General features: G+C 35.0%; 1 protein-coding gene across 1 annotated transcript in view; it reads right to left on the minus strand.

Moving 5' to 3' along the window:
• The window catches only part of CDH23 (cadherin related 23), a 1,210,211-nt gene that overhangs the window by 104,718 nt on the left and 1,091,400 nt on the right, over positions 1-14,093 (minus strand). Inside the window, exons 40-49 of the mRNA XM_053692025.1 lie at positions 13,124-13,257; positions 9,239-9,448; positions 8,025-8,132; positions 7,824-7,926; positions 6,330-6,455; positions 6,000-6,203; positions 4,817-5,275; positions 3,808-3,924; positions 3,120-3,344; positions 1,782-1,951 (exon numbers count right to left, since the gene is read on the minus strand). Coding sequence (XP_053548000.1) covers positions 1,782-1,951; positions 3,120-3,344; positions 3,808-3,924; positions 4,817-5,275; positions 6,000-6,203; positions 6,330-6,455; positions 7,824-7,926; positions 8,025-8,132; positions 9,239-9,448; positions 13,124-13,257 — 1,856 coding nt within the window. The remainder of the gene's footprint in view (positions 1-1,781; positions 1,952-3,119; positions 3,345-3,807; positions 3,925-4,816; positions 5,276-5,999; positions 6,204-6,329; positions 6,456-7,823; positions 7,927-8,024; positions 8,133-9,238; positions 9,449-13,123; positions 13,258-14,093) is intronic.

A 14,093-nucleotide genomic window follows, 5' to 3' on the forward strand; every position in this document is an offset into this window, starting at 1 on the left:
ATGACACGCAAGTGCAATATGTTATTGAGGACACACATGTGTAATATGTTATTGATGACACGCAAGTGCAATATGTTATTGATGACACACATGTGCAATATGTTATTGATAACACACATGTGCAATATGTTATTGATAACACGCATGTGCAATATGTTATTGATAACACGCATGTGCAATATGTTATTGAGGACACGCATGTGCAATATGTTATTGAGGACACGCATGTGCAATATGTTATTGATAACACGCATGTGCAATATGTTATTGATAACACGCATGTGCAATATTTTATTGAGGACACGCATGTGCAATATGTTATTGATGACACATGTGCAATATGTTATTGATGACACATGTGCAATATGCTATTGATGACACACAAGTGCAATATGTTATTGAGGACACACATGTGTAATATGCTATTGATGACACGCAAGTGCAATATGTTATTGATGACACGCATGTGCAATATGTTATTGATAACACGCATATGCAATATGTTATTGAGGACACACATGTGCAATATGTTATTGAGGACACGCATGTGCAATATGTTATTGATAACACGCATGTGCAATATGTTATTGATAACACGCATGTGCAATATGTTATTGAGGACACACATGTGCAATATGTTATTGATGACACATGTGCAATATGTTATTGATGACACATGTGCAATATGTTATTGAGGACACACATGTGCAATATGTTATTGATGACACATGTGCAATATGTTATTGAGGACACACATGTGCAATATGTTATTGAGGACACGCATGTGCAATATGTTATTGATGACACATGTGCAATATGTTATTGATGACACATGTGCAATATGTTATTGATGACACATGTGCAATATGTTATTGAGGACATGCAAGTGCAATATGTTATTGATGACACATGTGCAATATGTTATTGAGGATACGCATGTGCAAAAATATGTTATTGATGACACATGTGCAATATGTTATTGAGGACACGCAAGTGCAATATGTTATTGATGACACACATGTGCAATATGTTATTGATGACACATGTGCAATATGTTATTGATGACACACATGTGCAATATGTTATTGATGACACACATGTGCAATATGTTATTGATGATACACATGTGCAATATGTTATTGAGGACACGCATGTGCAATATGTTATTGATGACACACATGTGCAATATGTTATTGATGACACATGTGCAATATGTTATTGAGGACACGCATGTGCAATATGTTATTGAGGACACGCATGTGCAATATGTTATTGAGGACACGCATGTGCAACATCATTACTGACATAAATCAAACAAGCGGTCATTAGAAGCTATTAGGAGTTACATGGAAAGCTGATGTGGTTCAGTATCTAAATGTTAAAAGGACATGAAACGCAAAATTTTTCTTTCATGATTCAGATAGATCATGTGATTTTACAACTTTCAAATGTTCTTGATTCACTTTGTATCTTTTGTTGAAAAGCAGGGATGTGCACGTGTTTGGAGCACTATATGGCAGCAGTTTTGCAAGAATCTTATCCATTTGCAAAAGTACTATAGAACTGTTTCCTGCCATATTATGCTCCGGACACTTACCGAAGTATCACTTCAACAAAAGATACCATGGGAATGAAGAAAATATGATAATAGAAGTAAATTGGAAACTTTTTTAAATTGTATGTTCTGTCTGAATCACAGAAGAACATCTCTGGATTTCATGTCCCTTTAAGGAAGCCCTTTTGCTGGTGACTACAAATGACCCTGACTCTGCGGTTCTCACCTGATATGAGGGCTGGCTGAAGATGGGATTATTGTCGTTGATATCTACAATCTGAAGGTAGACTGGAATCTCTGCTGATCGCGGTGGAACGCCGTTATCTGATGCTCGGACGGTAACATTTAGCCACTGAACCTGTTCATAGTCAACAGTGCGGTTTGCGATAATCTTCCCTGCAGTAAAAGGTGGAAAAATAAACAAAGCGCTTGTCTTGTCTGCTATCTGTACAGGGGATGACTAAGGATTTGAACAGAACGGTCTAATAACTTCCTACAGCTCGGTTTGGCCTCTACATTATGCTTAATATGAAGCCTAAACGTTTTTTTTAATGATTCAGACAGAACAAATCATTTTAAATAAGTTGCCATTTTAGTTCTATTTTCTAAGCAGCAATGCGCTACTGGGAGCTGGCTGCTGAATGGTGGCTGCACATATCCTGTTATTGGCTTATCTGATTTGTTCAGCTAGCTCCCAGTAATGTATTGCTGCTCCTTCAATAAAGGATACTAAGATAATGAAGCTAATTTGATAATAGAAGTAAATTGGAAAGAAGTTTAAAATTGTATGTTCTATCTGAATCAAGAAAGAAAAAGTTTGTGTTTCATGTCCCTCCCTTTCATAAAATTGTTTTCAAGCTTAAAAGGCCGTTACATTCTTTCTTGTATGCAAAGTATTTATCGTCAAATCAAACACTACATTCAAAACAAACTGCATACATATATATGCTCAATTTAAATTGCAGTTTTCTTTTTCTTGCAGTCTATGCCCCTTAAAAAAGCCCACAATATATAACTAAAAATTGTATGTTTAATTAAATATGTCCCTTTAAAGTAAGAGGCATAAGTATGGTAACAGGACAGTAAGCAATTTAAGATTATACTATGATTGTTTAATTATATCATTATTTATTTTGTGCCATTTTCTTGGCATTTAAATTATTTCTTAAGTCTCAGAACACCCTGTAGACTTTGTTATTAGATAACAAACTGCAAAGCAATGCATTTTTGCTAACATAATGAAGACAGAAATAAATAGAAAACTAGTTTAAACATGGTAGGACCCATTACGTTATAGAATCTAGAGTACTTTATAGAAACTAAACCTTTACAATTAAATTGTTAATATTAAAACTAATGAAATTGTAAAAATAACTCTTTATATTATTCTAAGGCTAATCTTTGATTTGAATACACCATTATGTCTATTATGTATTTACTGTAATTATCAGACAACACAAATACAAAATAGGAAATAATATAATTACTGGATATAACTTGTAATTCCAGTTATTATTACACATAATGACACTTTTATGGTCAGACCACAAAATGCCAAACTCACCTGCTGTGTTATCTTCTAGTTGCAGATAACCTACTGGTATCAGATTATGTAGCGAGTAGGTTATCTGACCGTTGGGACCTTTATCTGGATCAACAGCAGATACTGAAATTAAGGTTGTCCCAGGAGTTGCACCTTCCACAATTCTCTCCGTAAATACAGTGACTCCAAAAGGGCGAAATCGTGGTGTGTTATCATTTACATCTAGAATATTCACAGTTAATTTTGCTGTAAAAAATAATGAAAACATTGTTTTATTGTACCCGTCACACTAACCTGTATTTGATTAATTTGTGTAATGAACCCTATATATATATATATATATTGCTGCAAATTTACGAGGTGGTTTAACACTCTATACCTCCTACGCAAAATACTGGTTGGTCAATACATTAAGAACCAAATTATTGTCTTTATGCAGTACACAGTGATATATATATTTGTTTGCATTGTCCTACTGCTAAGCATTTGCATTTTTGAATGTCTTTAATACTGCATGAAATCTTTTAATTATACTTTAAGGATAATTTTATAAGATATTTTCAGCATCAAAAATGATTATTAGATTGAAAACAATGAATTCAGATAGATGTGAAGATATATTTGGACAACAAGCTGCTAATTGCACTCAGTTAAATAAAACATCCTCACCAATGTTCTATTATTTAATGACATTATCCTAATGACTTACCATTAGGAACACTAACTGACCGGTCCACAACCTCACTAGCATTGTCATACACAGAGATTGACAAGTCATATGTGGCTACAAGCTCTCTGTTTAAGGTGGACTTCACCATGACGGCACCTAAGTAACAGAAGAATATTAACAAAAATGAGCATCTATTCATTTTCCTCCTTAAAACCTAATGCATTCTGTTAATTTACATTTCATGTCCCTATTCAACCAAGCATGACACTGTTCAATAAACTTAACTTTTGTCCTGCCTTTGGGTAACTATCTAATCTGCACGATTGTTTGAGTTAGGGAAATCAAAACACTTTATCATGTTGTCCATGAAATTCTTTGTATTTTCTCAAATTATTTTAAGAAGTCAGGAGTGTGATTTGACACTATTTCTTTTTTTAACTTCCACTTTATCTGCATGGAATTACCAACATAATTTTGGTTAGAACTTAACTTTATCTGTTAATAACCTAAGACTTACAGCCTATAAGTCTATCTCAAATGTTTGACATCAGTAATGTGAATCTCTTACACCTTTTTTCTTCCCACCCCACAAAGTGTAGGTCCTGTTTTGTCATTTTCAGTCTGCAAAGGCTTTACAACAACCAATAAATGGACATGCCTTGCCCATTCAGATGTCTAGGCTTGCCTCCATAAGCCATCAATGACTATGAGTGTGGCAGAGTGAACAGATATCATGGTGTTGATGAAGGAAGACAATGTATGAATCAGACAGAAGAAGCTTTTACAGAGAAAACAGATCAAACCTTCAGGAAGGTGAGCCAAAAAAGGAAAGAAAAGAGTAATTTGGTTAGTAGCATGAAACTGTCAATCAGCAGAAAACCAGACTGAGGGGAGCATTCAGAAGAGGGATATAGGTGCTAGAGTACCAAAGGAGAAATAATCATGACAGAATAGGAAAGTAAAATGGTTAGAAAGGACCATCCAAGATAAAGGAAAGAGCAGGAGAAAGAAGGTGGTGTTATGGGCAACAGATCTAAGTTTAACAAACCTGTTTTGAAATCAATTTGGAATGCTCCTTGTTGGTTAGGTACAAGGGAATTGGTATCATCCCTGGCCAATATCTCAGTGATATAGTACTCCAGGCGAGGGTTTAAGTCTCGGTCAATGGCAGTAACCTCAGCAATAACAAAGCCAATCTCTGCTGATTCAAAGACACTCACAGTTTGGATGGGGTTGACAAACTCTGGAGGGCAGTCATTAACATCATCAATTAATATGTTGACAGTGGTGCTTCCTGACAACGGAGTGGTACCATGGTCTGAGGCTACCACCATCAGCCTGTAGGTATCTTTCTCCTCTCTGTCCACTGTAACATTGGCGACTCTAATGATCCCAGTAGTGGTATCAATAAGAAACCTATCCTGGGCACCACTTTCAATACGGTAAGTTAGCTGCTGATTTGGACCACTGTCTAAATCTGTTGCCACTACCTGTACAACAGAAAAACCTGGTGGGAAGACACATTCATAGTTTAGTGAGACTTATTAACATAAGCTAACTGGGTGTAGTTACAAAATTCTACTTATCAGTTGTGAGTGAGAGCAGGATGTAAAAACAACATATAAAACATTGTCTTCAATAAATTGCAATATCCAACCTTCGTTAAAATGGCAAATTAATGGACACATAATATGATTTTACTAAGAAGTATGAAGAACATAACTTTAATGTTCAATATTTAAACTTTCCTACTTCCCAGACTAATGGATTTTATAGTCATGTTCTTAAAAAGTTGTAAATATGATATTTTAATAATTGTTTGTGTCATGTTGCACTATCAAAAATTAAATTCTCACCTTTTTTTATTTTTCATTATGTATATGTATAATTGAAATGGGTAGGAAAACCCTGATAATAAGGTTCTTTGTCCATTATTCTAAATAAAAAAGGGGATCAGACAGTCCTTTGTCTTACTAGGTGTTTGGGGAAATCCTGATTTTTTTTCATTTATGAAGCGATTTAGTGCAATATATAAGCAAATGGGCATCTATTTTATGATTACATGAAAAATAGTTAAACCAATTCCTTTTTTAAACAATGTGGTGGAAGTATTTTATTTTAATATCAATGGTCCAGTTACGGCGTGGCATAAATGAACACATACTAAACTTCTGTCGTTGGAACCACTAAAAAATAAATATAATTATCTATATCCCTTAATTACTTATTACCTGGGGGACTGTTTTCTCGGAGGTGAACCACAACACTTGGTGTGCTGAAGACAGGTCTGTTATCATTAGCATCTAAAATCCTTAAAGCTAGTCTGGCTGTACTGTTTAACTTGCCAATGTCTTCTGCCACCAATGTCAGATCCAGTGTTGGGACAGAGAAAGCTTCTCTGTCTATGAGTTTTCCAGGTCTCACCACCACTACACCTGCAGGAGAACAAAACCAACATCTCAACATAACAATCACAGTGGTGTGGGTAAAAAAGTACTGACTAATACAAGCATGGCAGCATATTTTATCTTCCATGATCACGACTAACACTGAATTCTCACCTGTGGTGTTGATTATGGTAAACAGATCGGCCTGAGTCCCCAAAAGGCGATATGACACCACAGCATTAGGTCCTAAGTCATTATCTAAAGCTAAAATAGGTCCATTGAGGACTGTGATAGTGGTTCCTAGATAAAATACAAAAATCAGAATCTTTACAATAGCTATACTGATACGTTTTTACCAACCAGCCCAACTCCACAAACTCCAATGACGTTCTGTGACAGACATTAATAATGAATGAGAGAACATGATGATATGTTATAATGATGACTGAGGCTGTTGCAGCCCTAGCAGACTGAATCAAGAAGACTCTAGTCGTTTTACAATCCTGCTGAAAGAATAAACAGAATGGTCAGTGCCATTGCAGTACAGTGTACAACAGGGTCAGTATTTAGAAACATTGTAAATTCTGCATGTAGAATTCTCAGGCACATTGTGTAAATAAAAAGGCAAATGTGTATTAAGATGCTGTATCTTTAAAAAGACATTGAAAGCAGAATCAAATAAAGACAAATTCCAAAACTTCACAAATTATGTTCCCATAATCTGAACAGAGGTTGGTGTATCCTGTCATCAGGTTGAAATTAATAGGTCATTGGTTATCTAAAATAGATGGTCAAATTGGTACTTAAGGATCGCAAACAGACTGTTTTTTTTACTATATAACCAAATATATGGCTACAGCTTCACAGCACAAACATATCAAATTGACTTTCTCTGGCATGCAGATGTAGCTGTTTTAAATGTGATTTAAAGAAGAAGATTTATGGTTTTACTTTCTTGTGTCTCAAGTATGGTGGAACTCTTCAGAACAGAAATTCAGTTTACATCTGCTTAAGCAGAGTTCATATTAATTTAAGTAACTCAACCTGATAAACATACCTGGGTTTAAAGAGTTTGAAACCCTAGTTAAAAGAATCAAGGTCATAATTTTCTATGTCTGTGCATTGCTAGGTAGGTTTTTAATCAATAATACTCTTCCGCAGTACCTCTGTTTGTTCTGTAGTGATATTGGTTAACAAGATTTGATAATAGATAATCAGTCTCACACAAAGACGTACTTCTACATTGAATTTTGTTAATTTCCTATTTTTTCCTTGTATAATTTAACATATTTGACCTTCTGCCTCTTTCCTGTCTTTAATATGATTTTAATAAACACTTTGCACCACTTTTATTCACGCTCCTGTCCTAGAGCATTGTTTTTAAATCTGTTCAAGCATGAAAAAAATGTTGATATGTCATCAAACTTTGGAAGAACATTTTCCATTTTTTAGGGAGATATGTTGTTCACTTATGTGACGGTTTTTAACCAGTATGAATTCCATTTTTATATACTTTCAATGAGTGTCTAATTACTTTTAATAAATGTATAAATATCTGCAAAGAAGTAAAGAAGACTCTCTTAAAACAACACAGTAATGTTGTCACACTAACATATCTCATTTACTTATGTGAAAATAAAATTCACTTAATTTTTAGCTGTGTCTTACCTGCTGGAGAGTTTTCCATGACTTCAGCCTCATATGACCCCTGAGTAAACACAGGACGATTGTCATTTTCATCTGAAATGGTCACAACCAGCAGGTCAAAATCCTATAAGGAGGCAAAGGAACAATAGTTGTATGAAACCAAGAACAATATTATAGAAGTGCCTTCTTTAACAAAATAAAAAGATTTGATTCTAACATTACCCGCCTAGAGTTCCGAGCATTTTCAGGATTGTCCTTCACAGTCACAGTAAGTCTGTACTCTGAGATCTTCTCTCTGTCCAGCTGGCGATTTACATATACGATGCCAGACTAATGATTAGATGAAAACAAAATATTAATAAAAAAAAAATGGAATTTAAAATAAGTACAAAACTTGTCTTGAATTGCTCTAGAGTGTATCTTTCTTAGCTGTAGTTCTGCCAACATACAGCCCTGAACATTTCAAAAACTGTAAATATTTTGGATATTTTTTTACCTTGATATTAGATCTCAGTGTTTATTAGTATCTAGCTTGAAGACATTTTTGTCTTCAAGCTACTTTTGTCTGTGAAATGTTTTATTGTTGGATGTGTTACAGGGTTTTAACACTTTATCACACATTGTATTGCAGCCCTCAGAGTGATAAAGCTACCAATGTGTCTAATCTGCAGTCAAAAGAGCATGTTTTAAACCTTACCAGATATATTTTAATGTTTTTATTGTAAAAAATACAATGCACTAATAACTTTCAGAGCTACATGCAAGGGTCATTTGCTGAAGCTCCTCCCACACATTATTCAGCTGATGCAGCCTGTGATTGGCTGTAAATAACCTTTTTGAAAAGTCACATTTTGTTAGTATTTTAAAAAAAACAACAACTATTTTTTGTGACTATATCTGTCATACATTTACATTATTTTAACAAATTATCATCTGCCGTCTATGCACACAGACTAAACTATATACACTGTTTTTCCATAACAATTTTCTTTCATATAGCCTGCAGTGTTTGGGCCAGTTACAAGCATTATCACTAAATTATAAAGGAAAACTTAGCATACAGACTAAATAAAAGCGAGTTTCTAGAAGCCAGTAACAGACACAAAATGCCTCCAAACATTCAGTAAAATATGGGATAGTGATAATTTTGGCCTTATATCTTATTCTCTCTCCTTGCACTCATTTGTGCCGCTGTTACTAAGATTCTAAGAAAAATCTGGTAGAACCCAAACCCCTGCTAATTAACTTGACTCCAACCTAGACAATCAGAGACAGCCCCTGATCACCCACATCCCTCCTCTTCTGAATTTTACAATTTAAATACTTCGATATTAGAAAATGATGTTTTAATTTATATTTATTTACATTTATTGTTTTTTTTTACCCTTGCACTTTCATTCATAATATTAGGGTGTCTCAAACACTTTAAAACATACATTTTCATTGATGTAGAATGTGTTGTCTATGTTCCCAGCACTTATGTTAAAGGTGAGGATAGCATTGCGCCCCGTGTCCGCATCACTAGCGAGAATACGAGTGATGGACGTTGATACTGGCGTATTCTCACTGATTGTTATATTAAGGGGAAGGTTAAGCAGCACAGGATCATTGTCATTTATGTCTAATACACGGATCTCCACCAAAGCCTAAGAAAGAAAATAGGAAAGTTTACTTTGTTTTTTAATCATAGAAAATAAAAATATATGATAGATAATTCTTCCTACATTTTTTTAATGATACATTTGAATAAATAAATAATGTTTCACTACTGACTAATGTACACCTAGATTATGAGTTGTGCGTTCATGGTAATTTCAGCGTTAAAATAGCACCGCAGCCATTACAAGTCTTGTCGGTATAGCTGTACCGCACGCCTTTTAGCCTGTAATGCAAAGTCAGCCCTGCACTCGTGAAAATAATGTTTATCATGGGACTTCTATAGCACAGCTATTACAAGTTTTGTGGTGAGGCTAAAAAACCTGCGTTACAGCCTAAAACGACAAGTTCCGTAACACCATCTAAAAGCAATAGTTATTTTTTTTACGCTACAAAACTGTAACATAAAACTCATAACTAAACTGTTACAAAGTACACCAAACACCCATAAACTACCTATTAACCCCTAAACAGAGGCCCTCCCGCATCACAAACACTATATTAAACTTATTAACCCCTAATCTGCCGCTCCCGACATCGCCACCACTAAAAATAATTATTAACCCCTATTCCGCCGCTCCCCGACATTGTCACCACTATAATAAAGTTATTAACCCCAAAACTGCCGCCCTCCCGCATAGCAAACATTATTTAAATATTATTAACCCATAATCTGCCGTCCGCCCACATGGCCCCCGCCGTACTAAAGTTATTAAGCCCTACACCGCCGCCACTATAATAAACCTATTAACCCCTAAACCGCAAGCCCCCCACAACGAAATATACTAAAGTAAATTATTAGCCCCTAAACGGAAAGCACCCCACATCGCAATAAACAAAATGAACCTAGTAACCCCTAAATCTAACAACCACCTAACTTTATATTAAAATTATAATTTCCCTATCTTAAATTAAATTAAAACTTACCTGTCAAATTAAAAAAACTAAGTTTAAACTAAAATTAAACTAACTACCAGTTAAATAAACTAAATTACACATTAAAAAAATCCTAACACTACTCTAAAAATTACAGAGTATCTAATTACAAAAAAATAAAAAAGACTAAATTACAAAAAATAACAAACAAAATTATCAAAAATAAAAAAGAATTACACCTAATCTAATAGCCCTATAAAAAAACCTAACTCTAACAAAAACCTAAGCTACCCATTGCCCTGAAAAGGACATTTGTATGGGCATTGCCCTTAGAAGGGCATTTAGCTTGTTTAGGAATAGCCCAAACCCTAATCTAAAAAAAAACACCCAAAAACCCCCATAAAAAACTAACACTAACCCCCGACAATCCACTTACAGTTTTTGAAGTCCCGCTTGAACGATCTTCATCCAGCTGGTGAGAAATCTTCATCCAGGCGGCAAGAAGTCTTCATCCAGGCGGCGAGAAGTCTTCATCCAGGTGGCGAGAAGTCTGCGTACAGGCGGCCTCTTCTATCTTCAACCAGGCGGCATCTTCTATCTTGATCCCGGCAGCGCGGAGCTGGTCAATCCTGAAGACATCTGGCACGGAGCATCCTCTTCATACGGTCGCCGCCATACACTAAATCTTAAATGGTGTCCCATGCATTCCTACTGGCTGAAAAATTTGAATCAGCCAATAGGAATTAGAGCTGCTTAAATCCTATTGGCTGTTCAAATCAGCCAATAAGATTTAAGCAGCTCGCATTCTATTGGATGATTCATTTTAAGGGCTATTGGTAGTTTATTCTAGATTAGGTTTTTATTTTGGGGTGTTTTTTTTAAATGGATATTAGAATAGGAATAATTTTTATTATTTTTGATAATTTGTTTGTTATTTTGTGTAATGTATTTTTTTTTTTTTTTTTTTTTTTAGATTAGGGCTTGGGCAGCAAAAGAGCTAAATGCCCTTTTAAGGGCAATGCCCATACAAATGTCCTTTTCAGGTCAATGGATAGATTAGGTTTTACTTTATTTTTATTTTGTGGGTTTGGGGGGTGGGGGTTTGTAAACTGTTAGGGGTGTTTGTTTTGTTTTGTAGCAAAAGAGCTGTTAACTTTTGGGCAATGCCCTACAAAAGGTCCTTTTAAGGGCCCTTTGTAGTTTATTATAGATTAGTTTTTTTTTATTTGGGGGTGTTTTTTTTAAGGGTATTAGAATAGGAATAATTTTTATTGTTTTGGATTATTTAGTTTGTTATTTTTGTAATGGTAGGCTTTCTATTTTTTATAATGTTAGGTTTTAGTGTAGCGCAGGTTAGGTTTTATTTCACAGGTAAGTTTGTATTTATTTTAACTACGTAGTTAGTAAATAGTAAATAACTATTTACTAACTAGTCTACCTAGTTAAAATAAATACAAACTTACCTGTGAAATAAAAATAAAACCTAAGCTAGCTACAATATAACTATTAGTTATATTGTAGCTAGCTTAGGTTTTTTTTTATAGGTAAGTATTTAGTTTTAAATAGGAATTATTTAGTTAATAATTGTAAGTTTAATTTAGCTCTATTTTAATTATGTTAAAGTTAGGGGGTGTTAGGGTTAGGGTTAGGTTTAGGGTTAGGCTTACGTTAGGCTTAGGGTTAGGTTTAGGGGTTAATAGTTTAATTTAGTTTGTTGCAATGTGGGGGGCTGGCGGTTTAGAGGTTAATAGGTTTATTTAGTGGTAGTGATGTGGGAGGCCAGAGGTTTAGGGGTTAATAGCTTTATTTAGTTGCGGCAATGTCGGGGAGCTGCGGAATAGGGGTTAATAGATGTATTATAGTGTGGGCGATGTTGGGGTGCAGGGGAATAGGGGTTTAATAACTTTAGTATAGTGGCAGCAATATCGGGAGCAGTAGATTATGGGTTAATAGTTTTATTTAGGTTGTGGCGATATCAGGGACGGCAGATTAGGGGTTAATAACATTATGTAGGTGCCGGCAATGTCAGTGGGGGGCAAATTAGGGGTGTTTAGACTCAGGGTTTATGTTAGGGTGTTAGGTTTAAACGTTAGTTTTTTTTCCCCATAGACATCAATGGGGCTGTGTTACGGAGCTTTTCTTTCCACAATCGCAGGTGTTAGACTTTTTTTCTGACACGGTCTCCCCATTGATGTCTATGGGGCAAGCGTGCATGAGCACGTCAAAACAGAGCTTGTATTTTGTGCGGTATGGAGCTCAAAGCAACCATATCGCACGCACAAGCCGGCTGTTTCAAAACTTGTAATGGCTGCGCTATAGGGGGTGAAATAGAGCAACTTTTGTTGCGTTCGTTAATTTCCCTATAGCACACATAACTCGTAATCTAGCTGGTAGTTGCTTAACCACAAACCACGCTACAGAAAAAGTCTGTTCTAAAAAGCACTGCACTTATTCTGAATCAGATCTAATTAAATAAATATTATTTTTGTGCATTTTAAATATAACTTTTTTAGGTTGCTATTTGACCAGTTATTTGAGGATTAATTGTAATTATAAAGTTATATCTTTTTAAACACCTTGGCTGCCAGAGAAATATGGTAAATGAGAAATATATAATAATATATTGCAACCTTTGCTGTCAGCCAGTGGTTAAATGGACTGTCGGTTTATGGATTTCCATTGGTCTAATTACCCTACTCTCTCCCACACATGGATATCTAGGAATGTACAGTCTAACACAGAGCAGACACAAATAATACCATTAACCACTTCATTACTAAACTGCTTACCGTAGAGCTGAAAGGAGGGAAGCCCCTGTCCTTTGCCATGATAGTAATGTTATAAAAGGCAATGTTCTCTCGGTCCAGCTCATAATCCTTACGTACTCTCAGATCACCCTCCACAGAGGAAATCACAAACTCTCCTTCATGCAAAATAAACAGATATAGAATAACACCATTCACTTACAGGCAAATTCTGCAAAGCTAATTAGTAAGAAAATGTGAAATCACAACTTAAATCAATAAACAAATCTATATGGTTATGAAGAATTCTGCTCCTAGGAGGCTAAGGGCAGAGAAGGAAAAGTACAATATACAGAGGCATAGATCAGGTTAGTTGTACTGACAGACTGACATGAATTTGCACAGGATAAGTAGAGACTGCAAATATATAGATGCAGCATAAAAAAAACATCCTACACTAAGGACTGAAAACATTTACATTTCTTTTAAGCAGATAGATAGTGACAGACAAACAAAGACAAAAAAACAGACAGATAGAGACATAGACAGATAAATAGATATAGGCAGACAGATAGACAGATATATAGAGACAGACAGATAGAGACATAGACAGATAAATAGATAAAGACAGACAGATAGACAGATATATAGATAGAGACAGATAGATAGATAGAGATAGAAAGACAAAGCGATAGACAGATAGATAGAGACATAGACAGATAAATAGATATAGGCAGACAGATAGACAGATATATAGAGACAAACAGACAGATAGAGACATAGACAGATAAATAGATAAAGACAGACAGATAGACAGATATATAGATAGAGACAGATAGATAGATAGATAGATAGATAGAGATAGAAAGACAAAGCGATAGACAGATAGATAGAGACATAGACAGATAAATAGATAAAGACAGACAGATAGACAGATATATAGATAGAGACAGATAGACAGATAGATAGATAGAGATAGAAAGACAAAGCGATAGACAGATAGATAGAGACATAG

This window comes from Bombina bombina, chromosome 9 (genome assembly GCF_027579735.1).
Source record: "Bombina bombina isolate aBomBom1 chromosome 9, aBomBom1.pri, whole genome shotgun sequence".
In the NCBI taxonomy this organism is placed as follows: domain Eukaryota; kingdom Metazoa; phylum Chordata; class Amphibia; order Anura; family Bombinatoridae; genus Bombina; species Bombina bombina.